Below are 25986 nucleotides of genomic sequence, written 5' to 3'. Positions count from 1 at the left end.
TTGAGTACCGCTCAGTGTTTTCAGGAAGTGATTCTACCTGTGGCTCCAGGTTGACGTCACCTTGCCCGAGAAGTATCTGAAACTACTGGACTGTTCCCTCATTGAATGCCTCCTCCTATTCAGTCTCCTGTGAGACTTGCTGGGATTACCCATCTTTGGATCCTAATTCCACCAAACCAAAACTCAGTCGGTCAAACAGAACCAGGTGGAATCTCACCTAACTTCCACATCCCTCCTCTTGGCTGCAAGACGGTTATTTCATCATTTACAGAATATCAGTATCAAATCTGCAGTTAATAATCCAGTCTCTTCTTCAGGCATCACGGTCTCAGTGTATTTTTTATTCTGTTTGTCCGCTGATTGTTTCTGCATGTGGGTTGAAAGACTTCCTCAGAACATGACATAAAGGTTCCTATCCTTTCAGCCTTGAAATTTTTTGTCATATTTTCGTTATGACTTGTCATTGAAAGGAACGCTGTACACATTTCTCAATAATAATATTATTAATAAAAATAATAATAAAGAAAAACTCCTGAAAAGTGTGGCTTGCATTTTTTCTTGAGACCATTTTAAGTTATGGGGGAACAAACATGACATCATTAAAAATAAAACTGATAATGAATAGATGGATCAAATAAATCAATACATTTAAAATGCACCACTTACTTTAAAAAAGAACTTTCCATCATGTTTATAATTTAATTTACCAGATTTTCTTAGCTTATTTCTGACAAATTATATATTCAAGCACATGAAATATGCTTAAATATTTCATGTGTAAATGGATCACAATTTTTGGTTTTCCTTTCACACAAATGCGTTTATGTCTGGTTCATTTTTTTATATAAGTTTCCTATCTTTTTTCAAGTCTTTTCATTTACATGTGTTTTTACCTTTTTCTATCTCGAATTTTATGCAGTTATGCACCATTATGCAAATGATGATGAACTGTGCCATTAGGCTGCAACTGGTTATTATGAGGATGGTTTTCTTCAGCAAGCACCAGTTAAACTTCATGATAAAATGAAGTTTAACTGGTATAGTATGGAACTAAATACTGGGAGATTCTAGAAGAAAAACTGGTAGAGGCAATCAAGGATATGACTGGAGGATCGCCTTCCATTGAGACACTAATGCTAAGAATACAGCAGAACTATGATTAAGATCAAAGCATTTTCATGTGTTGGAATGGCCCAGTCAAAGTTCAAAACTAAATCCAGATGAAAATCTGCAGAAAATCGATGTTTGTAGATGTACTCTTTCTTGACTGAAGAGGGTGGTTTGGCAAAAGAGGAGGGTCTGGTTCATCACATGATGTCGTCAGCAGCTCATTGGGCTCTTAAAGAAACCATTCTACTACATACTAATTGTAGAAAATAGTAAAAATAATAATATTGTACTTAATCAGTGCCTACTAGCTAACAATTTTCCAAGTTTTCAAAGAAATTTCTCCTAATGTACAAAATCTACAAAGTGTTTATGAATGCTACATTTTAAGGCAAAGAGAAGCAATTTAGTATATCACGCTTACAGCTGCAGGACAATTCAAAGTGCATTGCTGGAAAGGAAAACACAAAAGAAACAAGCAAAAGCACTACATTGCAGTGACAAAGGAAACTTTCAAAAATGATGAGGCTCATACAAATGAAGGCAGAGACAAGGCTCTGAGCTGTTAATATGTTCTTGTTTTAATTTGAGCTGTAATGTTTTCTGATTAGTTTACAACATGCTAGAGTTGAGATAAGAATATGGTCATTATAACAGCTGCATGAATGCTTCTTTCAAAGCACCTCATTACTGTAAATCGTATATTACTCTTATAATCCTGTCATTTGCAAGTGTTTTGCACAATGGTTTTGTTGGCTCTAGTGGCCTTTATTTGAAAGGCGTATGACAGGACTGCTAGTATCAACAGGTTCAACTGGTTCACCTCGGCACGTCTCTCCTTAGCACTCACGTAGCAGACCTCACTACATTTAAGCAACCTGCCCTTGACTTCCCAGAGGATCCATCACTCTGCGTTTCTGAGGTCTGAGGCTGGGGACCAGATATTATCTTTACACCTGTCTCCATCCAGAATGTGTCTGGCCCCCGGGTTCTGCAGAACAGGACATTACCTGTCCGGATCACTACAAGAAAATTTACAAAAACCAGAAATATGAAATACAGCGGTCCTAATTCAAACCTCAGAGTGATCCCCTGCCTAAAGGAACCTCAGACTGAAAATCTTTTGGCCTCCAAGCCACTTAAAGTAGCTCTTTTAAATATCAGATCACTCTGTGCTAAAGCTCTGTTAATTAATAATTTCATCACTGAGTATAATGTTGATGTTATGTTTCTGACAGAAACATGGTTGAATGACGATAATGACCAAATTGTACTAATTGAATCAGCGCCTCCTGACTACAATTTTTTAAGTGAGAATAGAAAACATAAAAAAGGAGGAGGCGTGGCTTCTATATTTAAAAATACCATAAACTGTAGTAAAATCTCTTTCGGTCATTTCACATCTTTTGAGTATCTTGGAATTCAGGTTAAAGGCTTCAAACGAACTTTGACACTAACTTTATACAAAACTCCAGCATATGTGGAAAATTTCTTTACTGACTTGAATGATCTTCTTTCTCTCATATGCATTGATTATGATTGTTTAATAATTGTTGGTGATTTTAACATTCATGTGGACAAACCCGAAAACAGAGGAGCAAAAAAGCTCTCTGATATTTTAGAAAATTTTGGTTTAACACAACATGTCAAACAAGCAACACACACTCAAGGACACACACTGGACCTGGTTATCAGTAAGGGTGTGAATATTTCCAATGTCTCTGTAACTGATGTCGCCCTGTCGGATCACTTCGCTGTTATCTTTGAAGGTTCTTTATTCTTTGACCCACTTGGACAAACAGCTACTGTCACAAAACGTTCTTTCACAGAAAACACAGCAGAAACATTTAATCAAATCTATTCTTCCTCCTCACCCTTAAGCTGTAATGATGTAGATAAGTTGGTAGATGATTTTCAGTCTAAAGTTTCATATATCATTGATTCCATTGCTCCAATTAAAGTAAAAGTTGTGTCTGGTAGGAAGAAATCTCCATGGAGAAATGCACAAATAGTTCGGTCTGCAAGACAAGTCTGCCGCAGAGCAGAACGACAATGGCGTAAAACTCAACTTCACGTTCATCACGACATCTACAAAGAAAAACTACGTAACTATCACTTAACACTAAAACATGGAAGGGAGGCTTTCTTTGCAGATGTCATAAACAAAAACATCAATAATGCTCGAACTTTATTTGCAACAGTTGACAGGCTCACAAACCCTCCTATGACGTTACCACCTGAACTCCAATCTAATGCTGCCTGTAACAAGTTTTCTGATTTCTTTTCAGAGAAAATCCAAAAAATCAGAGGATTAATCTGCACATCAACTTCAAAGCCAGAACCATTGCTGTACCAAAACAAAACAAATACAGAAAAAATGACCCATTTTCAACTACTTAATTATAAAACTCTAGAAGAAATTATAAGTCAATTAAGTTCAAGCTCCTGCTGTCTGGATGTCCTTCCCACACATTTCTTTAAGAAAGTCCTACCTGTTATTGCTACTGATCTGATCCAAATAGTAAACTCATCGCTTACATCAGGCGTTTTCCCCCAGGCTTTGAAAACAGCAGTCATCAAACCACTGTTAAAAAAGAACAATCTGGACAAATCACTACTGCAGAATTACAGGCCAATCTCCAACCTCCCATTCATCAGCAAAATGATTGAAAAAACTGTGTGTAAACAATCAAATAGTTTCCTCATGATGACCAACTGCTTTGACACTTTCCAGTCTGGTTTTCGTGCTCACCACAGCACGGAGACTGCCCTCGTAAAAGTATTCAATGATATTCATATAAATACGGACTGTGGCAGAACCAGAGTCAATGCACAGCTTCAGTTATTACAACTAAAACCTAGCGATCAGGCCCGACACCTGGGAGTAGTGATGGACTTGGACTTGAACCTCCAGAGCCACATAAAGACAGTAACAAAATCAGCCTTCTATCACCTGAAGAACATCTCCAGGATTAGAGGACTAATGTCTCAGCCAGATCTAGAGAAACTCATCCATGCGTTTGTCTTTAGTCGCATTGATTATTGCAACAGCATCTTCACAGGCCTGTCCAACAAATCAATCAAACAGCTGCAGCTGATCCAGAACGCTGCTGCTCGCGTTCTCACTAGAACCAGGAAAATAGAGCACATAACACCAGTTTTAAAGTCCCTCCACTGGCTCCCTGTAGCTCAAAGAATAGATTTTAAAATACTGTTGTTAGTTTATAAATCACTGAATGGTTTAGCACCACAATACATCAAAGATCTGCTGTTGTTGTATCAACCTTCCAGACCTCTCAGGTCTTCTGGTTCTGGTCTGCTGTGCATCCCCAGAACCAGAACCAAAAGAGGAGAAGCAGCTTTCAGCATCTATGCACCAAAAATTTGGAACAAATTTCCAGAAAACTGTAAAACAGCGGAAACCCTGACTTCCTTCAAATCTCAAGTAAAAACCCACCTGTTTAGAGTTGCATTTGAAATGTAATATGTATGGATTTGATTTTGTGGATATGTATGTAATTTTTTTTTTCCTGTTGTGGGGAACGGGGCCCGACGAATACCCGTGGTTAAACGGACGGCAGAGTCCGGCGGTAACAGGCGCTTAAATTCCGTGTCAAAGGGAAGGGGGAAGAAAGAGGAGGAAAAAAAAAAAAAAAAAAAAACTTGGTATTTTATTCTATGTTGCATGCCTTTGTGTTTATGATGTAAAGCACTTTGAAATGCCTTGTAGCTGAAATGTGCTATACAAATAAAATTTGATTGATTGATAGAGTCAACATGCTGCTCATCTACATGCTAGTGATTGCTGTCATGCTAACATTAGCTTTGTACCTAAAATTTTGAGTTAATCAACATGCCAGTGATAACCCTCATCCTACTAGTGGTAATAACGCAATATGCTAACATTAGCCTAGTAACTAAAATAAGCATTTTTGAACATTTTTTTAGTAGCTATGTTTAGCATACTAAATGAAGCAAGTCAATGTAAGTCAACATGCTTCTGGAAATGTCCACTATTATTTGTAGTCTGACCAGCAAAGATGTATCAGTCTTGCACAGCAGAAACAGACTTATTGCTGTTGCAAGACTAAAATTTTGCATGTAGCTAAATATAAGGAATCAGAGCCAATTAGAAATCCAAGAAAAAGCCCCAGCAAGCACTGCACTCCCAAGACACTAAAACGTTAAATGTCTTTATTGTCAAATCAGTCTATGACATAAAAGAAAACCCAACACAACCACTGACATTCAACATATACTAGGATTAGATTGGCTACAAATCATTTTAATAATTAAAACATATGACAATTAAATATGATTTAATTGATTCTCCTGTTACTAAACATGAGTTTGATGAAGATTTTGTGACAATATTGCATTTACTAATTGTTGGAAGTTGGAACTGAGTGACGAGGCTGTTGCAGTTTCACCAGCAGATATCACTAGTGAGTGGTGAATGAAGCATCGACTAATAAATAGACCTTTTTTCAAGCCTCCCGGGTTTGAAAGCGGATGTGGCGTTGGACAACTTCCGGTGGTAATAGCATTAGCATTAAAAGGCCAGGAAAATGGCTCAGTCTCGGCACAGTTGTTTTTGTTCAGTCTCTGGTTGTTCATGTCGGGCAAGAAAACTGTCTTATCTGTCATATCATGCGTTCCCGACGGACCAGGACCAACGGAGGCAGTGGATCCAGGCGATCCGAAGAGATGAAGGTCCGGACTTTTGCACAAAGACGGGGAACACTTTCGTATGTAGCCGCCACTTCACACCGGAGGATTTTGTTAGCGGATCCACCACCAGCCGCCTTAAAAGTGGAGCTGTTCCTTCCCTGTTTGGCTGGAATCACTTCACTGCACCGACAATGAGAGAGTCTGCTTTCGAGAAGGCTAAGAAACGGCAGCTTGTCCTCTCTCAGAAAGCTAGCCAGGCTGAAGATGCTACTGCGGACTATGACTACACAGCACATCCACCCGCAGGGGCCGGTGCGGTTGTGCGCATGCGCGGGGCCCGGGAGGTTGTGCGCATGCGCGGGGCCCGGGAGGTTGTGCGCATGCGCTGGGGCCGGGAGGTTGTGCGCATGCGCTGGGGCCGGGAGGTTGTGCGCATGCCTTTGTGTTTTGTGTTTATGATGTAAAGCACCATGTGCGCATGCGCGGGGCTGGGGCGGATGTGCGCATGCGCCGAGCCAAGGCGGATGTGCGCATGCGCGGGGCCGGGCCGGTTGTGCGCATGCGCGGGGCCGGGCCGGATGTGCGCATGCGCCGGGCCGGATGTGCGCATGCACTGGTCTGGGGCGGATGTGCGCATGCGCGGGTCCGGGGCGGATGTGCGCATGCGCGGGTCCGGGGCGGATGTGCGCATGCGCGGGTCCGGGGCGGATGTGCGCATGCGCGGGTCCGGGGCGGATGTGCGCATGCGCGGGTCCGGGGCGGATGTGGGGTTGGATAACTTCCGGTGGATATAGCGTTAGCATTTAAAGGCTAGGAAAATGGCTCAGTCTCGGCGCAGTTGTTTTTGTTCAGTCCCTGGTTGTTCATGTGGGGCAAGAAAACAGCCTTATCTGTCATATCATGCGTTCCCGATGGATCCGGACCAACGGGCGATCCGAAGAGATGAAGGTCCGGACTTTTGCATAAAGACGGGGAGCACTTTCGTATGTAGCCGCTACTTCACACCGGAGGATTTTGTTAGCGGATCCACCATCAGCCGCCTTAAAAGTGGAGCTGTTCCTTCCCTGTTTGCCTGGAATAACTTCACTGCACCGGCAATGAGAGAGTCTGCTTTCGAGAGGGCTAAGAAACGGCAGTTTGTCCTCTATCAGAAAGCTAGCCAGGCTGAAGATGCTACTGCGGACCATGACTACACGGCACATCCACCCGCAGGTAAAAGATAGTATATTGTATATATTTTCCATGTAAGATAATTTCAGTAAAATATAAATGTTGCTATATTATTATTATTATTATCACATAATAATGAAATTATGAGGTTATGTATATTGTGGAAAGATTATGTCAATGGCTGTATACATACATGCTCCGACTCACAACATGTATTGCAGTGGCGAAGCTAGACTTTTTTTCAAGGGGTGGCCAAAGGGTGAGCAAGGCTTTATCAGAGGGGTCCATATACAAATGATGAACGAAAGGAAACAAATACTTTCTCACACACACTCAAATTAAAATGGTTTATTTAACAAAGATTTGCCAAGACCAAACAAGACGTTAAACGGCACTATGGAACAGTGAACATGTAAATGTAAACTCAGAGCCCAGAATATGACCAAAAACAAATTCTCAAAAATAAATAAATAAATAAACTGGTGCTTCTGGTGTGCAATAGGTTGTGCTGGGTGGGGGCAGTTCAGTGCCATTTCCTCCTGCTTCACTGTCTTCCTCCCCAGAGTCTGACTCTGAATCTGTATCACCCTCATCTCTCTCTGGAACTTAATTGGAAATGCATAAACACACACAATAAAAAATGCAAAAAGCATCATGCTAACCTTTAGAATTAGGTTTATTGGATTTTAATACTTAATAACTTTCTGTCACAGCCTCTAACTCGCTGGTGATCCACTTGGGCCTGGAGTCTCCTGGCTGGATTCTCCAGGTTGGTCACTGCTGCAGGGTTCTGTCTGGTCCTGGTCACTGCTGCAGGGTTCTGTCTGGTCCTGGTCACTGCTGCAGGGTTCTGTCTGGTCCTGGTCACTGCTGCAGGGTTCTGTCTGGTCCTGGTCACTGCTGCAGGGTTCTGTCTGGTCCTGGTCACTGCTGCAGGGTTCTGTCTGGTCCTGGTCACTGCTGCAGGGTTCTGTCTGGTCCTGGTCTGGCCCTGGTTTTTGCCTCTTTAAGAAGAACTGGGAGATATTCCCTTTTCTCTTCATTTGGGCTCTACACAAAATAAGACAGCCTGGTATTTACACTCCATCACTGTTTGGCAGACACAACACTACTTTAACTATTATTTGAACTATAGTTTTTAGTTTTCTGTAGCTAGCTAAAATACTAAATTAAAAATGCATTAATTAAAATTAATTAATATAACTAGTTAGGTTATAATTCAAAGCTTTCATATGACATAGCCGACTTACATTTCAGTCATAATAAAACTTAATGGTTTTTCTCATATTCTTACCACACATTTCAAGCAAGAGCTGGGAGATATAAAACATTACAGGGCAGCATGTCACTAAAACATATGTTAAAAGAATCTGTTTAAAACACGATCTATCAGCACTAGCATGGCTAATATAATAAACGAGGCACTACGCAGCGGTGCACAACCATTTATTTATTTTTTTAGAAATGTATGACAAGTGCCGCCTCTCATTAGGAAGGTAACAGCGGTTACCGCTGAGCGGTAAAATGTAAATACCTGCAAAACTCCTGACGGTGTTACTCTAAATGTGTTTTGGATCAAGCAGGACCCACATGTCAGTTTAACCAATGAACAGCGTCGGGCATCGGGCTGCCTTCAGGGACAGTCGGAAATTACAGTTTTCCTGGCAAATCTTTGCCGATCTCATAAATATTATATTTTAAAATGACCATTACCAGTGGGGTGGCACTAGGGGTTGCCAGGGGTCTGTTGGGGGTGGCAAGTGCCACCCCGGCCACCCCTCTTGCTCCGCCACTGATGTATTGATCTTCACAGAAGTAATGTTTTAAATATATAATTAAAACTTATTGCTAACTGTATGTTTTGCTATTTTATTTTGTGGTTTTACAGGTTCACTTAATGAAGCTCTGGATTATATTAAGGAGTTGGAGGCCAGACTTCAAAAAGTGGATTTCCATCTGAATGTGTGTTCCGGATCTTCTGGGAGTCCATTGCACCCTCTGCATCACGCCTGGTGTACTGGACCAGAGCACAGAAACTTGGAGAGGAAGCATGTGCTGAAGCCAGCCCTGCCTGCTGCATGCCTCTGATTGATGAGTTCCTGATGTACTCATTCAGGGGGCATGAAGGAGCAGCTCATTGCTGACATGTTTCAAGTCAGCATAGCTACTGTCAGCCGAGTGACCATCACCTGGGCCAACTACCTCTTCATTGTGTTCTCTTCCATCAACCTGTGGATTAGTCGTGAGAAGGTAAAAGCCAGTATGCCTCAGAAATTTCTGAAGTTCTCTCCAAATGTCCGTGTCATCTTGAACTGCACAGAAGTTGCTCTGGAAATGCCATCATGCCTCACCTTACAGTCTGAAACGTTCTCTGCCTACAAGAATCACACCACTCTGAAAGGGCTGATTGGAGTTGCTCCCTGTGGGTTGGTGACATTTATTTCAGCGTTGTACACAGGCTGCATCTCCGACAAAGAAATAACGAAGGTCAGTGGAATCCTTCCTCTGCTTGAGCTGGGAGATGAAGTCATGGCAGATAAAGACTTCCTCATTCAACACCTCCTTCATGAAGATGGAGCCAAACTCATCATTCCACCATTTAGGCATCCTGGTCAGTTCAGCAAGGAAGAGACAGAGGAGACCCAGACCATCGCTTGGCTGCGGATCATTGTAGAGCGAGCAACCGCTAGAGTAAAGTGCTGCCACATCTGGGATTCCCCGGTGCCTTTCACTTTAATAGGAACTGTCAATCAAATCTGACACAACTGTTGTGTTTTGGCAAATTATCAAGGCCCATTTTGTGTTGCAGACTAAATTATTTCTGTATGTTGTTTATTGCTGTGTAAAAAGTTAAATGTCTAGATATTCAATATTCAATTAAAACACTTTGGCAGCACACTTGACTTTCTTTTTGTATTAAGTTGAATTGCAAGGAAAAGAAATCAAGTACAATTTACAATATCTAGTAAAAACAAAAAAAATCCATAACTAATATTTTATAATTGTACACCATACATTGATTTAAAAAAATACATTTCCAAGAATCGACATTTTTACCTGCCTGTAGGCGGCGGTATTGTGAGGAAACGGCCGACCTTCCGTCCCTTTAAATAAGAGAAGAGCCGTTTCCATGACAACGCACCCCTAACGGACGACGTAGCTTCCTGTTTGGCTCCGTCGGGTGGCGGGAGATCGCAGCATGGCGGTGCAACCGAAGCAGAACCAGAACCCGTCCCTGGACGGCGCGGCCGAACACGGCTTTCTGAACTTCATCTTCTCCATGCCGGAGAAACCAGACACAACCTTCAGGATGTTTGACCGGAACGACTACTACACCGTCCACGGGAAAGACGCCATATTTGCTGCCAAGGAGGTTTTTAAGACCAACGGAGTTATCAAATATCTGGGCTCAGGTAACTGGGTTTAACTGCCGGGTTTTCTGTGCACCTTCTCAATGGAAATATTTTAAAGTCATTTATTAGCTTATTAATTTTGATTTGTCTTGATGCATCGAGATCTAGCTGCAGGCTGCTAATACATTAGCAGCATCTATGTTAAGGTTAGCTTGAATTACACTCGCTCTTACATAGTTTGTAGGTATTGAATGTAAGGTGATTTGCTGTTTTCAGAACTTATTAGTTATCAGGCACTAATTTTAGAAGTTTGCCTACATAAATCAGAAAACACTGAAAAGCTATTTTAGAAAGTTACAAATACATAAATTGATTAAACCCATACAAGTTTTTTTGTTCATTTTGATTACTACATCTAATGAAAACCTAAAATTAAGTTTGTCATCTGTAAAACCACAAAGATTTAGTTAGCGGTTCACAGATGCCTATATCCAAGTATAACAATGTAATGTTTAGTGGAAGGAAAAAGTGTGGGAAAACAGTACAAGTAACTGGGAGCTTTTTTTTCATGGTTCCTTATCTGTCAACTGTACAAATATCTGCAAATTACAAATTTTATGGTGAACTACAGTATCTTACCTGCATTATATTTTAATACTTTAACCTGAGATTTGGAAAGGTGAATCTGAAAAATAAACTGCACAAATCATAAACTGGAGGAACCATGTATTTATTTTGTTTAAAAAAATGCATCTTTGAGGTTGTTTGGGGTCTGATAAATGTTTGCTTGTGGGTCAACAGGGAGCCGTAAGCTGGAGAGCGTGATCCTGAGCAAGATGAACTTCGAGGCCTTTGTGAAGGATCTGCTGCTGGTGAAGCAGTACCGAGTGGAGGTGTACAGGAACCACAGCAAGAGCAGCAAGGAGCACGACTGGAGGATCGAGTACAAGGTGCCAAAAATTACTAATAAGACTGTCAAAATGAGCTTTTTCAGAATAACTTTTTGAAGGGAGAGAAGTTCCAACATATAAAGAACATGAATTAACCTTAAAAAATTGTCAAACAAGTACTTATCATTATATTCTCCACTAGACTTATTAAATATCACTGTATTTGAAAATATAATTAAATGCAGTAACTGTGTGAAGTTGGGGATATAAATTACATTCCTGCTGTACTAAAGTGATACGTTTCAAAGGGGAATGTTTTGTTTTAATACCATATCGCATACCCCGACATTGAAATTGTATTGTGACCTAATAACACAATAAACTTGTGTTATTAGGTCACAGTAACAGTCAGTAATAGAAATACTGTAAGAGTATTAAAGTGTTAAGTGTCAGTAATAGAAAAAAAATCACATTTTTAAAGCTTTTTTAAAGATTGATGATCTGACAGAAAACTGCAACTGATGTACCGCAGGATAAAAAATAGTTAAAGTTTAGAAGATTATTGGTGAAACTGAACGAAACCTAAAAAAAATCCCTTTTAAAATAAGTATAAATATCCCGTTTTTAGGGCTTTTTCTACATCTTTTCCAGGGGTGGTGATAAATGTGATCACTGTATTTATTTTGAAACTACAAAAAAAGAACAAAATGAAACAGACTTAACAAATCACAATGAATAGACCAGTTGTCCAGTTGGGTTTATTGTTCATGTGCCTTGGTCCTTAACTCAGGCCTCTCCAGGAAACCTGACCCAGTTCGAGGACATTCTGTTTGGCGGAGGAACCGGAGGCGAGGGATGCGCGGGAGTGGTCGCCGTGCGGTTTGCGACGGGAGCCGACGGACAGCGAGTGGTTGGGGTCGGCTATGTGGACGCAGCCCAGAGGACCATGGGGGTGTGTGAGTTTCCGGACAACGAGATCTTCTCCAACCTAGAGTCTCTACTCGTCCAGATCAGCCCCAAAGAGTGTCTCCTGGCTCAGGGAGAATGCAGCGCTGAGGGGAACAAGCTCCGGGAGGTTAGTTCCCTCATTCAAGTTCAGTGTTTTAGTGAAGTAAGTTTAGGTTCAGTCTTGGGTTTTTATTGAAACTCTGACTCAGATTCGCCTTCTGTTGTTTACTATCGTTCACACACATATAACCTGTTTTATTTATCTTCAAACTGAACACGGGTGAACATTCCCTACTGATATAAATAACTCTTGATTTTGTTTATGGTTCGATTTTTGAGTGAGGTCACTGATTAGTTTTGCTGCGTTTGTGCAGGTGGTGCAACGTGGCGGCGTTCTGGTCTCCGACAGGAAGAGAGCAGAGTTCAGCAGCAAGGACATCGTCCAGGATCTCAACAGGCTACTGCGATCTAAGAAAGGAGAGACAGTGGCGAGCAACACGCTGCCTGAACTGGACCAGCAGGTGACAAAAGAAAAAGGTTTAACTGTTTTTATTGCATCCGTTATCAAAGACAGTTTCGTTCTGGTTTCCTAAGAGCCACAGTGACAGTAAACTACCTGTCATGGTTTTAAACTGTATGAGGAAGCTGGAGAGAACCCATACATGCACAGGGCAAACATTGTGCCAGGAGTCTTTCTTCCAAGCAGAAAGACCCCAGGCTGGGATTTGAACCCAGAGCCTTCTTGCTGCAAGGCTCCCAACTGTGCCACTGTGGACCCAGTGTGAAGGAACCTTGTTATTCAAACTCCAGGCACATGTTAAGTTCATCTGGGAGTACAAACACAGTTGCAGTATTTCCATCACTGAAACCATGAAAACGACATTATATTTCTGGCATTATGTGAGATCTTGTTGATTCCTTGCTGCTCGTGAAAGAAACTGTGTCCCCTCCAGACATCAGACTGCTGTCTCCATCTCACCGTTGTTCTGTTTGGAGAATTTTTTTCAATATTTTTGTCACAGTTGTTTGTATTCATCGTAGGGTTGGTAATTTTTGGGCAAACGCAGACTCGTAAAAAACTGTGCAGCAACTCCAGTCAGTTTGTCCCGGTTCTGTAATGGTTCTGAAAAAGAGCTTCTGTCTCTTTAGCACTTTTTCTGATATGCCACTAAATTAGGTTCCTTCTCACCAAACTCCTGATAAGAGACAGAAAGAACAGAACTGTTCCTGTTTGCACTGGTGACTCTCACATCAATTCAGGGGTTTTTTCAATCAAACTGACTCGGATGTTTTTGAACCTGGATGATCTCTGACAATTAATCTGGGTAAGAGATTTTCCAAAAATATCTGTAGGAAGTTTTGTCTAAACAAAGCGATACAGATAAAACTTGCATGCACTTCCAGCTGCAATGGTGCTTAACATGACTATTAATTATTCCCTGAGGGGGGCTGCTGATGAGCATAAAATTATGAGGAAATTAATTTCTGGTACTTTATATAAATGTAAGAGACTCATTTCCTTTCAGTCATAAACTATGTGATGAATTTAGTAAATGTCTTTCTCAGGTGGCCATGTCATGTTTGGCTGCTGTGGTTCGATTCCTCGAGCTTCTCTCCGATGAGTCCAACTTCAACTCTTTTAGCCTCACAACGCTGGGACTGGGGCAGTACATGAGGCTGGACAACGCCGCTGTCAGGGCTCTCAACCTCTTCCAGGTCAGTGACCCTGAGAGAGTTTGAAAGATTTGATTGATTTACCCTAATAACATACTTACAGCTGGGAAACTTTTGAGCTTTTCTGTGGAAATGGAAAAGACTTGACATGTTTTTTTAACTTCTGGAGCCAATGAAGTGATTCATTATACAGAATGTTTCTGAGAAACTCGGAATGGTGAGTACTTTACCTTGTGGCTCTGGTTCCTTTAGAAGTTTTGCAAGACTTATTCCTAAAATTTTGATTCATATGTTAATGAAGCTGCAGAACTGGAGCAGCTTCAGCAGCATTATCAAAGCAACATTATCAAAGATTCTTCCTGCCAGCAATTGTCAGACTTAATACCATCGCTCTGCCCAATAAACTTAATAAGTGTTTACATCCCTGTTGTTTGCAGGGTTTTTCTCAACCTACTGTTCTCCGCACTGTTTTGTTTCACTTTTTGTAAATTATGTCTTATTTTTCAGGGCAAGCGACTCAAACCAACAAATAAAACTTTAAACTGACTCAATAAAACAAAAATAGAACATTTTCAGACAGTGTTGACATTTAAGTTTCTCAATTTTATATGGGTTAAGCTGGTAGACGAGATGGATTCTTCTTCATAAACATTTCTTTGAATTTTGAGACAGTAATCTTCAGAAATGAGCAGTCAGAGCAGCCAATTAAAAAAAACACCTTCACCCCGGAGAAATGATCAGAGACACAATCACAGAATCATCATAAAATTTTACGTGTCCTCATTTCTAGTCTGGTATTCAGTAGCGTATAAAATGAACTCAAGGAAAAGACAGAGCCTTGAGGGTTTCCTGAGCAGATGAAAGTACATCTTTTATAACATAATTTTTCCTGTTAGAAAATCAATTATGCCAGCAAACTAAATCCCAGTCAATGTGGTGGTGACCATATTAAAAAAATAAGGAAGAACAAGTAAATGACAGGTTTTTCCCCATCTTAACAACCCAAAACCAGATGTTACTGGGTGCTGACGGCTCTGAATGAGTTGCTTTGAGTTGCTCTCATGATCTCAGCTTTTATAATCTCAAAAGATTTCAGAATGAGTGAAGCGAGAGCAATACATGTATGATTACTGAATCTCTGTGAACTTGGAGAGAGTTTGTGAAGGTAAAATAATAAAACTCTTCAGGCTTTTTTTATTTTTCAATATTGTGGAGACACTTGAATCAGCAGAAACGTGCAATTTGATGGGTACAGTTGAGTTTTCATTACGTCAGATTCAGTGAATCATATTTTACATTTTGATTCTTCTCCCTCCAGGGTTCGCCCGATGACACCAATGGAGCTCATTCATTGGCCGGTTTGTTGAACAAGTGCCGCACTCCGCAGGGTCAGCGGCTGGTCAACCAGTGGATCAAACAGCCACTTATGGACAAAACCAAAATAGAGGAAAGGTATAAAAAGCAAACAAACCTTTCAAATCTTCATCTAACATCAATCATTAATGTTTGACTTTTGAATTTTGCTATTTTTTGTGATTGACCAACGCTTTAGTTATCAACAAAGTTGCAAATATTTTAAGCTTTATTTTGCTATGAGATCACCATAACAAGTCACATTTAAAGTCAGTCTTTTCATAGAATTAAGCTTCATTTTTGCCATTTGTGTAAATAGACTGGACCTTGTGGAGAGTTTTGTGTGCGACTCAGAGCTGAGGCAGACTTGTCAGGAGGATCTGCTGCGACGCTTTCCAGATCTCCACCGCCTGGCCAAAAAGTTTCACCGTCACACGGCGACGCTGCAGGACTGTTACCGCGTCTACCAGGCCGTGAGTCACATCCCCGCTCTCCTCACGGCTCTGGAGAGCTACTCAGGTAGGCACCGGATCCTGGACCGCCCAGGACCATCAAGCGCAGAGTTTGACCTCCAAACTCGTTGCTTGCAGGCAGCTACCAGGTGTTGCTTCACGCGGTGTTCACCTCGCCTCTCACTGACCTGCAGACGGATTTCATCAAGTACCAGGAGATGATTGAAACCACCCTGGACATGAATCAGGTCGGGTTCATTGTGAACGTCAAACATGTTCTGTGTTATATTTTCATCTTCACATTTATTTTCTTCCCTACGTTTTGTACCATACATGTAGATCGAACACCACGAGTTCCTGGTGAAGGCGTCGTTCGATCCCGTTCTGAGTGAGCTCAGGGAGAAGATGGACGCCCTGGAGAAAAGCATGCAGGCTGTGCTGAGCAGTGCAGCCAGAGAACTTGGTGACAACATAAATTATTATATCCAGAGGCTGTGTTTTTAAACAGTGTTGGTTGTTTGAAGAGACTCTTTTATGTTTGCTGTGACAAAAAGCCTCTGCAAATCTTCCTCTGACCACAATCATCATTTACTGTCGTCTATTAAAGGTATAAAATTGGCTTCCAACTTCCTCAGTGAGAGATTTGGATGAAAAGTCTTAGTGGATTAATTAGTGGAAGAATTTAAAAATCAAACAAGAAAGAAATTATTCAAATGCAACAGTGAAACCCTTCATGTTTCCTGTCTAATTTGAAACAGTAGTGTGAAAAACTTACTACACCCCACAATTTAACAGTTTTGTGAACCAGACTGAGTTCAGGTTGAGTTATTTGTGTGACCTCCTCCTGGGTTTCTACACCGTCTGGAAGATGTCTGTCTGTTTCAGTCCGTCTGTCCAACCATCCCTGAATCCATTCACATCCGTTCCTTCATTTTTTTCACTCGGTCGTCACTGAAGTTATTTTTATCCCTTCATCATCTGTCCATCCATCTTTGGATGGACAGATCCAAAGATGGATCAGGTCGTATCCTTTACGACCTGAAAAGCCATTTTGCTCTCAGGCCAGCCAAATAATTTAGAGCCGTAAATGCCACAACATCTTTTGAAAAGAGACAACTTATAGTTTTAGATAAATATCTACTTTGTTGTCATTTTTGAAGAACATTTTTTGTAATTTTTCCATGAGATGGAAGATGATGTAAAAAATAAAAAACACATAGATTCCAACCTAATGACAAGAAAAACAGATCTAAAAGCATATTCCTAGTACTTTTAGTGTAATCCCTTGTGGAAATGCAAAGCAAAAGATGAATAAACTGAAAAACTGTAAAAAAAAACTTTAGTTTATTATGTCAAAATTTTGAAAAAATAGCTGGTTTGTTGAAATGTTTACTCAGAGTTATAAAGAGCCATTGGAGACGGTTTAAAGAGCAGTTTCTGCAGCTGTAGGTTGCAGCCGCCTGATCTATCTCTTTTTTAGTTTGTTCTTTTTGTGTGTACAAATTCATAATAGTTATTTTTAAACTACTTTTAGTGTAAATACCTGTACTTTTCAGACAACGTTAGTTTTGTCCTGAAATTACACAAAATTAACTTACAAGTAATTTTCAGCAAAAAATATTACGGTAGCTTGTTTTAAGTCAATAATTTCTTAATATTGATAAAGAGGGGTTAGTTTCAGTGGCAGATTATTTTACTTATGACAAGACATTTTTCCCATAAGTGAAATAATCTGCCATTGGAACTATTACTTTGTCATCAATTTTAGGGAATTATTGACCTAAATCAAGCTACTATTTACTTGTAAGTTAATCTTGTATAATTTCAAGCACACCAAGATATTTGCATTAGAAACTACGGTAGACCAAAAATACCTGGTAAGATTTTTTTTGCAGTGCATCATAACTAAATTCAGAATCAGATTTAGCATTAGTTATTTTAAATTGGATATTAAGTATGGAGTTTTACGATGAAATGATATGCAAGAAGTATTTATTTCCTAAACTAATAATCTAATCTGTCATGTTGAAGGCCTGGAAGCCGGTAAGACGGTGAAGCTGGAGTCCAACGCCGTGCTGGGCTTCTATCTGAGGGTCACATGCAAGGAGGAGAAGAATCTGAGGAACAACAAGAAGTTCACCACGCTGGATGTTCAGAAGAACGGCGTTCGCTTCACAAACAGGTGCGTGTTTTCGCCGTGTCTGCACACGTCAGGGCGAGCTGACCCATAACCCCCAGCCTCGCTCCCTGACCCTTGAACTCTTTCTGTTATGTCTGTGCAGCAAGCTGAGCTCTCTGAATGAGGAGTACACCAGGAGCAGGGAGGAGTACGAGGAGGCCCAGAACGCCATCGTCAAAGAGATCATCAACATCGCCTCAGGTGTGGCCACCCATCACATGCTGCGCGTGGTGTCCTGTCAGCATGGCATTGATTTCACCAGCAGAGGAATCTCTGGTGTCTTGGCTACGTGGAAACGAATGTCTGCAAACTGCCTTCAGCGCTTTTCACTAATTGATTTCAGTCACTTTTCCTCCAAAGGTCACTGAACTCCGCACTCCTTTTAAGTCCTAATTACCATTTCTGTGGGTGAGGTTTTGGTTCGCTAGCACTTCAAAAATCAAACGGATCTAATTTTTGTGGCTGCACATGCTCCAATCCTTCATCTGTGACCGCTCGTTCAAAGTTTGTGCTGCTCATCTGCCTCCAGGTTACGTGGATCCCCTTCAGACGCTGAGTGACGTCATCGCGCAGCTCGACGCGGTGGCAAGCTTCGCCGTGGCGTCGGTGTCTGCTCCGGTTCCGTACGTCCGGCCCCGACTGCTGGACGACGGCCGCAGGCGTCTGGAGCTGCTGCAGGCCAGACATCCCTGCATGGAGACGGACGCGGACACCGCCTTCATACCCAACGACATCAGCTTCGTCCAGGGGCAGAAGAGCTTCTATATTATAACAGGTGGGAGACGCCATGCTTTGGGACATTAGTTTAAATGTTTCATGTGACTGGCCGGTTTCAGTCACAAAATGATCCTATCTGCTTAAACCTGTTATGCTAACTTCGCATTTTCAAATTCAAAAATACCTTATTGATCCTAAGGGAAAATCAAAAGTAACTCGTTTAATTAAAGAGTTATTGTAGGTGGTGATTGCTGAGGGGCAGGAAAGAGCTCCCGGAGTGGTCTATATTTATGTTTTTCATGAATTTATTCTTCCATTTGCGTCACATCTGCTTCCAAAAACAGCCTGAGCGCTTCAAAAAAAAAACACCCAGTCATTTTTTTAGCAATAGATTAAGATTTGTGGTGTCTGGAAACTGAGCCGTTTCAAGAACTTCCCAGTTACGTCACAATCCAAGGGCACTATGCTGTTACCGAGCAACCCCAACTCATCACCTAGCAACCCCAACTCATCACCTAGCAACCCACGTGGATCTCCCAGATGTTTGGTGAGAGGGGGGCGTGGCCAGCGCCAACCTCCCAGGATTTAAAGTGACAGGAGACCCTAAAATAGGCAGAACTGACCAGACTAAAAACTTATTATGTTAGAATTATTTTCGACAAAAAAAGGGCTTTGTAAAGCTATTCTAACTTGTTCAAGGAAGAATAATAACAGGTCAACTTTATTTAATGCCGGAATAATTGGAACATTTTTAATGACAATAGTTTAGATTGCAATGGCTCATAATGCCACGGCTTTATAAACTTCATTAAATCAAAACATTTGAGTTAAATGGAGGCACACATGTCAATGCATTTTAAATTAAATTCTTGTGGAACTTTATGAAAAATAGGGATATCTGATAAAGAACTACGGGCTTTTACAAGTCTGATTCACCCTTGAGGGCAGTTTCAAGATGATTGCGGGTGTCATGCTCAAAAAAACTCGCTAGCGGTTTGCTAGACGACATTTGTCTTTTCCACTGGCTCACTTCTGTTTCAAACCTGAACAAAAAAGCCACTGCAGTAAAAAATATTAAATGTTTTTGGTACACACCTGCCATGTTACAGGTCTTAAAAAGTTTTACATTTGAGTTTGACACTGGTTGGTATGGTGTTCTGCTTGCAGGACCGAACATGGGAGGGAAGTCCACGTTTATCCGCCAGGTGGGTCTGATCGCGCTGATGGCTCAGATCGGCTGCTTCGTGCCGTGCGAGAAGGCGGAGCTCAGCGTGATCGACAGCGTTCTGGCCCGAGTGGGAGCAGGAGACAGCCAGGTGAAGGGAGTGTCCACCTTCATGAGTGAGATGTTGGAAACTGCCGCCATCCTTCGGTGAGACAAACAGACCTCAGAACACGACGGGGAAAACGAGAGTCTCCTCTTAGCCTCTGTGCCGTCTCTTCCAGCTCTGCCACGGAAAACTCCCTCATCATCATCGACGAGCTCGGCAGGGGAACCTCTACGTACGACGGCTTCGGGCTGGCCTGGGCCATCAGTGAACACATCTCCTCCAAAATCAGCTGCTTCTGCCTCTTCGCCACTCACTTCCACGAGCTGACCGCCTTGGCGGCACAGCAGCCGGCTGTCCACAACCTGCACGTCACCGCCCTGACGACCCACAACACGCTCACAATGCTGTACCGAGTCAAACCAGGTCAGCCGCAGAGCCATTAGATTGGTGGATGTATAGATCTCTGTTAATAATACCCTACACGTGGTTTTTGGCAGATCTATGAAACATGGTGGCAGCAGCATCATGCTGTGGGGAGGCTTTTTCTTCAGCAGGGATAGAGGAACTGGTCAGAGTTGAAAGGAAGATGGATGGAGCTTAGTTGAGGGTAATGCTGGAACAAATTTTGTTAGAAGCAGCAAAAGACTTGAGACTGCGGTGGAGGTTCACCTTCCAGCAGGACGTCGACGCTAAAAACATTCTACATCCAATTTAACTTGAGCTTTTATTTAAAGGAGCATGAAGAAACATTTCCGCCTCCAGATCTACAAATCTGCAGGAGACGCACCAAAACTTGCCTGGGGTCGACAAAACGTGTCTTTTCATTCTAGCATTTATTCACAGTGGATTTGTTGGTTTCATCACACATTTAAAACATAAAAATCACAACAAGCTGTTCTTAATGCCAATAATCCACTTTCCTGTAACTTGTTTGTCTGCCAGAGAAGTCGTATCTTTTAGCTACGATGCTGTGGTGCATTCATGGACTGGAAAAAATTTGATTTTTATTTTTTTCTTGTCAAGCTGAAAATCGTCTGGCTCCATCCTTGAGCCAAGAAATTTTTCCATCCTAATTTTCAATACGTGAACAGATTCTCAATTTTCTGGACCTACTGAGTAGGTAGTTGATGTGAACATTAGATTTTATGGTATTTTATCAGAACTTCTTGGTACATGTTCTTAGTTTTACACGGCCGTCTGGAAAAGAAAGTTCACATGAGCGTCAATGAAATTGTGAAGAACTAAGTACACCCAATTGATTTTAGAGCCTCCTTCAGAAATGATTTCTACTTTTTTATGATTTCATTGGAGTTCCCAAATTGTTGCAGAGCAAATATTTATATCAAAATGAGGTCTGGACTTTTGCAACAAACATAACTTATCACATATATGTTAGTTTTATGGTAGGAATCTGATATATTTAAGATTTTGGATTTTAAAGAGAGAAAAAAATACAATGTGAGATAAAACATCTAAAGTCCAAAGTAAAGTGAAACAAGTTCTCCTTCCAATGTACAAAAACAAATGACCTATGAAAAAAATAATTTAAAAAAACAGTTTGAAGTGCGGCATGCAAATATCAGAGAAAAATAAACCATTCCTTTTAAGTCGTTGCGGCTTTCATATGTGGAAACACGATGCAGGTGTTGCTTTAAAACAACTGTTACCTCCTGTTTTTTTTTTCTTTTTTGATACTAACGTTATTCAGAATATTGGAAAATATCAGTTATCGACTATAAGAGCTATTTTCATATCATATCAATATCGGCTGTAATTCTCATATCTGTGCATCCCCAATGGAAACAATATTTTGTTTTTCCAGTGATTGTTCATTTCTGATCTACCTCTTAAAGCTGAACGTTTTTACATAACATGTTTGTATATGTTGCAAAGTATCAGTTAAGGTGGCAAATATTTAGTTATTGATTAATTTAGTTTTCAATTATTCTGACGATTAATCGGATTGGAACATTCTGCTGACTTTTAATTTACAATATGTACAGGATAATCTGTTTAGTTTTTGAATTAATCAGTTGTATAGAAAAATTAGCTTAAAAGAAGTTTTGAAATGTTTTTTGTAGATATTTTTTATACAATTTTGACTTAATTGCTGCTCTGAATATGTTGTTCCTTCAGCAATTGGCTTTTTTTCACCCAAGTTAACGATTAATTGGTTACTAAATTAGTCGATGATTATTTCAATAACTAATTAATCCTCCGAACATCATCAGAATAATTAACGTACTTCCCTGAGGTTGGCCTCTTTGCACTCTCAAGATGTTTTTGAGTTTTAAAAACTGCAATTTCTCCACTGAATGAACTCAAACACCTGACCTGCCTCCTCAGGTGTGTGTGACCAGAGCTTTGGGATCCACGTCGCTGAGCTGGCCTGCTTCCCCCCGTCGGTGCTGGCCGCGGCGAGGGAGAAGGCGGAGGAGCTGGAGGAGTTCCAGGAACCTGCGGGGGACGATTCGAAGCGGGACGAAGAGCCCGAGGTCAAGAGACGGCGGACAGATAAGCAGGTAAGGCTCGATTTGCCACAGTTCTTCTGCTGTCATTCTGATGCAAACTGTCTGTGTTGCTCTCTTTTCCTTGTGTGTCGCAAACCGAGCGCTTCAGAGGCAGAGCTGGAACATAAATTAGCAGCTGATAAGAATTACTGAGAAAATGCAATTGTTTTCCAGGAGTTATGTAAAAATATCTCGCTGCAACAGTATTTACTCTTTCTTGAATTGTATTTCCTTTAAAGGGGCATTGTTATGTATTTTCCAGTCACAAAATGCCATTTTATAACACAATCAAGTAACTATGTTACCTTCAGTTAAAGGGCCATACAGATATGAAAAAAATAAAGAGATCACTTGAATGTGTATCAGTTTCTGTGATATGTTGCGATATGTTTGAGTGAAATGAACATTGTAGTATTTATTTGCAGAAAAGGAGAAATGCACAAAATAACAACAAAGACGCAGTGCTTTCAGACCACCAATAATGCAAAGAAAAGAAGTTTATAAAACAACAATACTAACGTTTTACCTCGGTTCAGAAATCAATGTTTGGTGGAATAACCACGAGGTTTTCAATGAGGTTCAGTGCAGAGGTATGTATATATCAAATATGACTTAAAACATTTTCACTTTGTAATTTAACGCTTTGAAATTTGGCCTCTCTTTGAAACTCTGCCTTCAGGAAGTCATCACAACATTAACTCTTTAACATTGTTTTCAGCAGGGTTTCACTAAGAAGTGGCTCGTTTATTGAGCTCAGCGGGTGGGCAATTCCACCAGATGTTTGCTAATTGCTGCTGGCTAGTCTGAAGGAGCAGCAGGGAGGAGTAATATGGGTGGGCTGCTCTGTGAGTCGGAAGCTTGAAAACTCCAACTCTGAGGAGGAACTATGCCTTGAAGGTCCGACCAGGTGTTTTGCACAGCTGAATGGAGATTAAAAGATTTCTCAAACATGCATGAAAACCTCAATAAAATTCATCGATACTAATCTATTCTAAGTTCGATTAGTTCTAATGCTAATCTAGATATCCAAGTTTTTGCCTTTTCCAGGGTCTTTCCTTTTTAGACCTAATAATCTCTGTCCTGTGTCTCCATCAGGTGGGAGAAAACCTGATCCAGGACTTCCTGGAGAAGGTAAAGGCACTTCCTGTCGCCACCATGACTGAGGAGGAGGTGAAGGCAGAGCTCAGGAGAATAAAGCAGGACTTGGTGGCCAAAAATAACATGTACATCAGTGAGATACTTGCCCGCTGCGCTCCAGTAAAAACTGCCTGACTTTTGACATTTTTTTCTGAATCATGTTCATCTCCATGCTTCACCTAAAGCTCATGTAGGAACGACACTAGAGCGCCAATAATCTGTAAGTTTTTCAATAAACGTTTCATGTTTCTTTGAATTTGAAGCTGATTTTTGATTCAAAGAAAGAAAGCCAGAGCTATGTGGGGTTAAGACGTTGCATCGCCCTGACCTGATTGTTGCTGCCTGGGCTCGTTTTCATCTGATCTGCGTTTCCAGGAAGCCAAGCGTCATATACGGCAGATATAGGGCAGATAAAGAATAAGCATGTCTGAAGGCTTGCCACCGTCATCTGGCGGCTGTGAACATTGTTCATGTATAGGGTTTTGGTGTCAATGTTTCCTCTGTTGATCGCATTCAGTAAAACTGCAGCACGGGTTTTATGCGTGTGGAATTGAGATTATCCCTAAAGCGATCTGATTTCATGCGGAGGAGAAACATGGCTGAGTTTCTTCGACATACTCTTGGTGAGAAGATACAAGCAAAGGTTGTGTTTGAGTTGACCTCACTTTGTTTAAGGTTTTTGTGAATGTGTTTAAACCTTAAGGATTATATCTATTATTTTTTTCTCGAAGCCAGTTTGTTATATAATCTGTTTTATTCCTTTCAAAGCAGAAAAAACTGTTGATCCACAACAATGTGGAGTGTTAGGTTGCATTTCTTGGATTTATTAAGGGACATGCATCCACCACTAGGTGGTGCTAGATCTGCTGCGTTTTCTTCTGACAAAAAAAAAAGCCCTTCCGAAATTGTTTTTATTTTAGTTTTTTTCTCAACAGTTTAGATTGTGGAGTTTGAGTTTCTGGGTTTAAAAGTCTCTATTACTAAACCGACCATTACTTTTTACGACATTCCACTCGGTTCTCATCTGCTTTTGGTAAAAGATTGGTGTAAAAGCGCGTTTTCCTTTAAATTAGGCGACAAAGCCAAAGCAACCAGGGTTGATCAGATGCCACAATGCATTTAACAAGCAGCTAAAAATAGATGTATGCAGACTAATCAGTCTCACTGAATGCTCAGATTTGTGGCATGAATTTTGTGTTGCATAATATTTGAGCAAAATTGTGGGATAAGTGAATGTGTGGTTTGATTAACTTTGGTTGTACTTTTCCATCGTGTCTAATAAGGAAGCCGTGTGATTCAGGTGTTGCCCTAAAAACGTCCACAAGTTCGACTCCAATTAACTAAAATGTGTCGGTGAACTATACATAGTTAACTGACAAATATTGCGTTATTACGGTAATTTCACCCCTGCCATAACATGGAATGAAATTAATCTGAGGGACATTTTTAATGGACGGTACATAAAGAAAATGACTTCCCCGCTATTGAAAGTTCCAGTTATTGATAAATGGCCAAATATATTTACTCCGAAGACATTTAAAGAACTACATACAATTAAAATAAGCAAAAAACATTCAGGTGGAGATTTGAAATTTAGGACATAAAATGTTAAAGAAAAAGCAATGATTTTGCTAAATCATCTCTGTTTATTATAACCCACCTAAAACAGGAGAGATTTTGTTTCGTTTAAGTTCAGTTTGGCTGTAGCAAATGTTAAAGGGTTTGGATTTGGATTTGCCTCATTTGGATTTGTACCAATCCAAATGAGGCAGCCACAAACCGAGAGCTTCTCAGAATTGAGTTTTGGGTTTTTATGGTATTTTGTTTTGCCACCCGGAGCATAACCCACTTGGATGTAAATCCCTGCTTTGTGCCGCTCTGGAGCAGGTCTGTGTCAAAGCAAGCATGTTCAGCTGATCCGACATTTCCAAGAAGCTGGTCGTAATTCAAATTCTGCCCGGAATAACGAGGCGTGATGGCGACCCCGCAGGCCCGTCGCTGGTGGTCGCCGCCATCGCTATCTGGTCCCATCGACTCGTTCCCGTCACGCTTTTCCAGCGTCAACCTTGTGTTCTCCATTGTTTCCACTGTTGGTCACGTTTCATAAAATTACAACACGAGTTTCACTGCGTGGAATTGAAGTTACACCCCAAAGACCTGTGACTCGATGCACAGAACAGAGGCGGTTTAGTTCCATCTGTAAAGCACATTAAGAAAGCAAACCACAACGTTTTGACCTTCTTCTCGCATTATGTTTGGTTTCCCATAATTTTCTTTCAGTCATGTTCAATAAAGTTGAAATCACCAAGTGAAACATGTAGATTACAGACTGTTTTGAAACCTTTTTTTTTTTTTACCCGATTTCCTGCTGCCAGCCGATGAAAACATGACTTAAGAATAAAGTATTACTCCAGACCAATAATAAAAGTAATGTGGATTTCAAGAACTGTCTGATACCTCCTTGGCGTTCTCTTCTAAGAAACAAACCTCATCTCCCCCTAATCTGTCAGCGTTAATGAGGAAGGACACTGACTGAATCTACATTGCACTGCCC

At 40.9% G+C, this 25986-nt stretch overlaps 1 protein-coding gene across 2 annotated transcripts; it reads left to right on the top strand.

The window, feature by feature from the left end:
- Window positions 1-10103: 10103 nt before the first annotated feature.
- Window positions 10104-25827, top strand: msh2 (mutS homolog 2 (E. coli)). 2 transcript variants are annotated; one of them, XR_008606758.1, is made up of 17 exons: window positions 10104-10361; window positions 11103-11251; window positions 11982-12266; window positions 12514-12660; window positions 13706-13855; window positions 15132-15265; window positions 15486-15685; window positions 15757-15866; window positions 15958-16081; window positions 17650-17800; window positions 17901-17998; window positions 18327-18572; window positions 19682-19886; window positions 19961-20208; window positions 22132-22307; window positions 22721-23202; window positions 23391-23482. XR_008606758.1 is itself a non-coding variant. In XM_055042713.1 (16 exons), the coding sequence occupies exons 1-16, from the start codon at window positions 10148-10150 to the stop codon at window positions 23565-23567; spliced, it is 2814 nt and encodes a 937-aa protein (XP_054898688.1). In that variant the 5' UTR covers window positions 10104-10147; the 3' UTR covers window positions 23568-25827. The 2 variants fall into 2 exon arrangements, 1 of the variants encoding a protein (XP_054898688.1); XM_055042713.1 differs by lacking the exon at window positions 22721-23202 and having other exon boundaries at window positions 23391-25827.
- Window positions 25828-25986: the final 159 nt, after the last annotated feature.

Source organism: Poeciliopsis prolifica, unplaced genomic scaffold, assembly GCF_027474105.1.
Source record: "Poeciliopsis prolifica strain line A6 unplaced genomic scaffold, Auburn_PproV2 SCAFFOLD018, whole genome shotgun sequence".
NCBI classification, from domain to species: Eukaryota; Metazoa; Chordata; class Actinopteri; order Cyprinodontiformes; family Poeciliidae; genus Poeciliopsis; species Poeciliopsis prolifica.
This window is presented reverse-complemented; position numbering and strand designations above follow the sequence as displayed.

Bases quoted from the DNA above. Each gene is read 5' to 3' on its own strand.
- msh2 (XM_055042713.1), top strand. From the start codon at position 10,148: ATGGCGGTGCAACCGAAGCAGAACCAGAACCCGTCCCTGGACGGCGCG. The intron at 11,252-11,981 runs GTGCCAAAAATT...TCCTTAACTCAG, and splicing joins ACTGGAGGATCGAGTACAAG to GCCTCTCCAGGAAACCTGAC. The intron at 12,661-13,705 runs GTGACAAAAGAA...TGTCTTTCTCAG, and splicing joins TGCCTGAACTGGACCAGCAG to GTGGCCATGTCATGTTTGGC.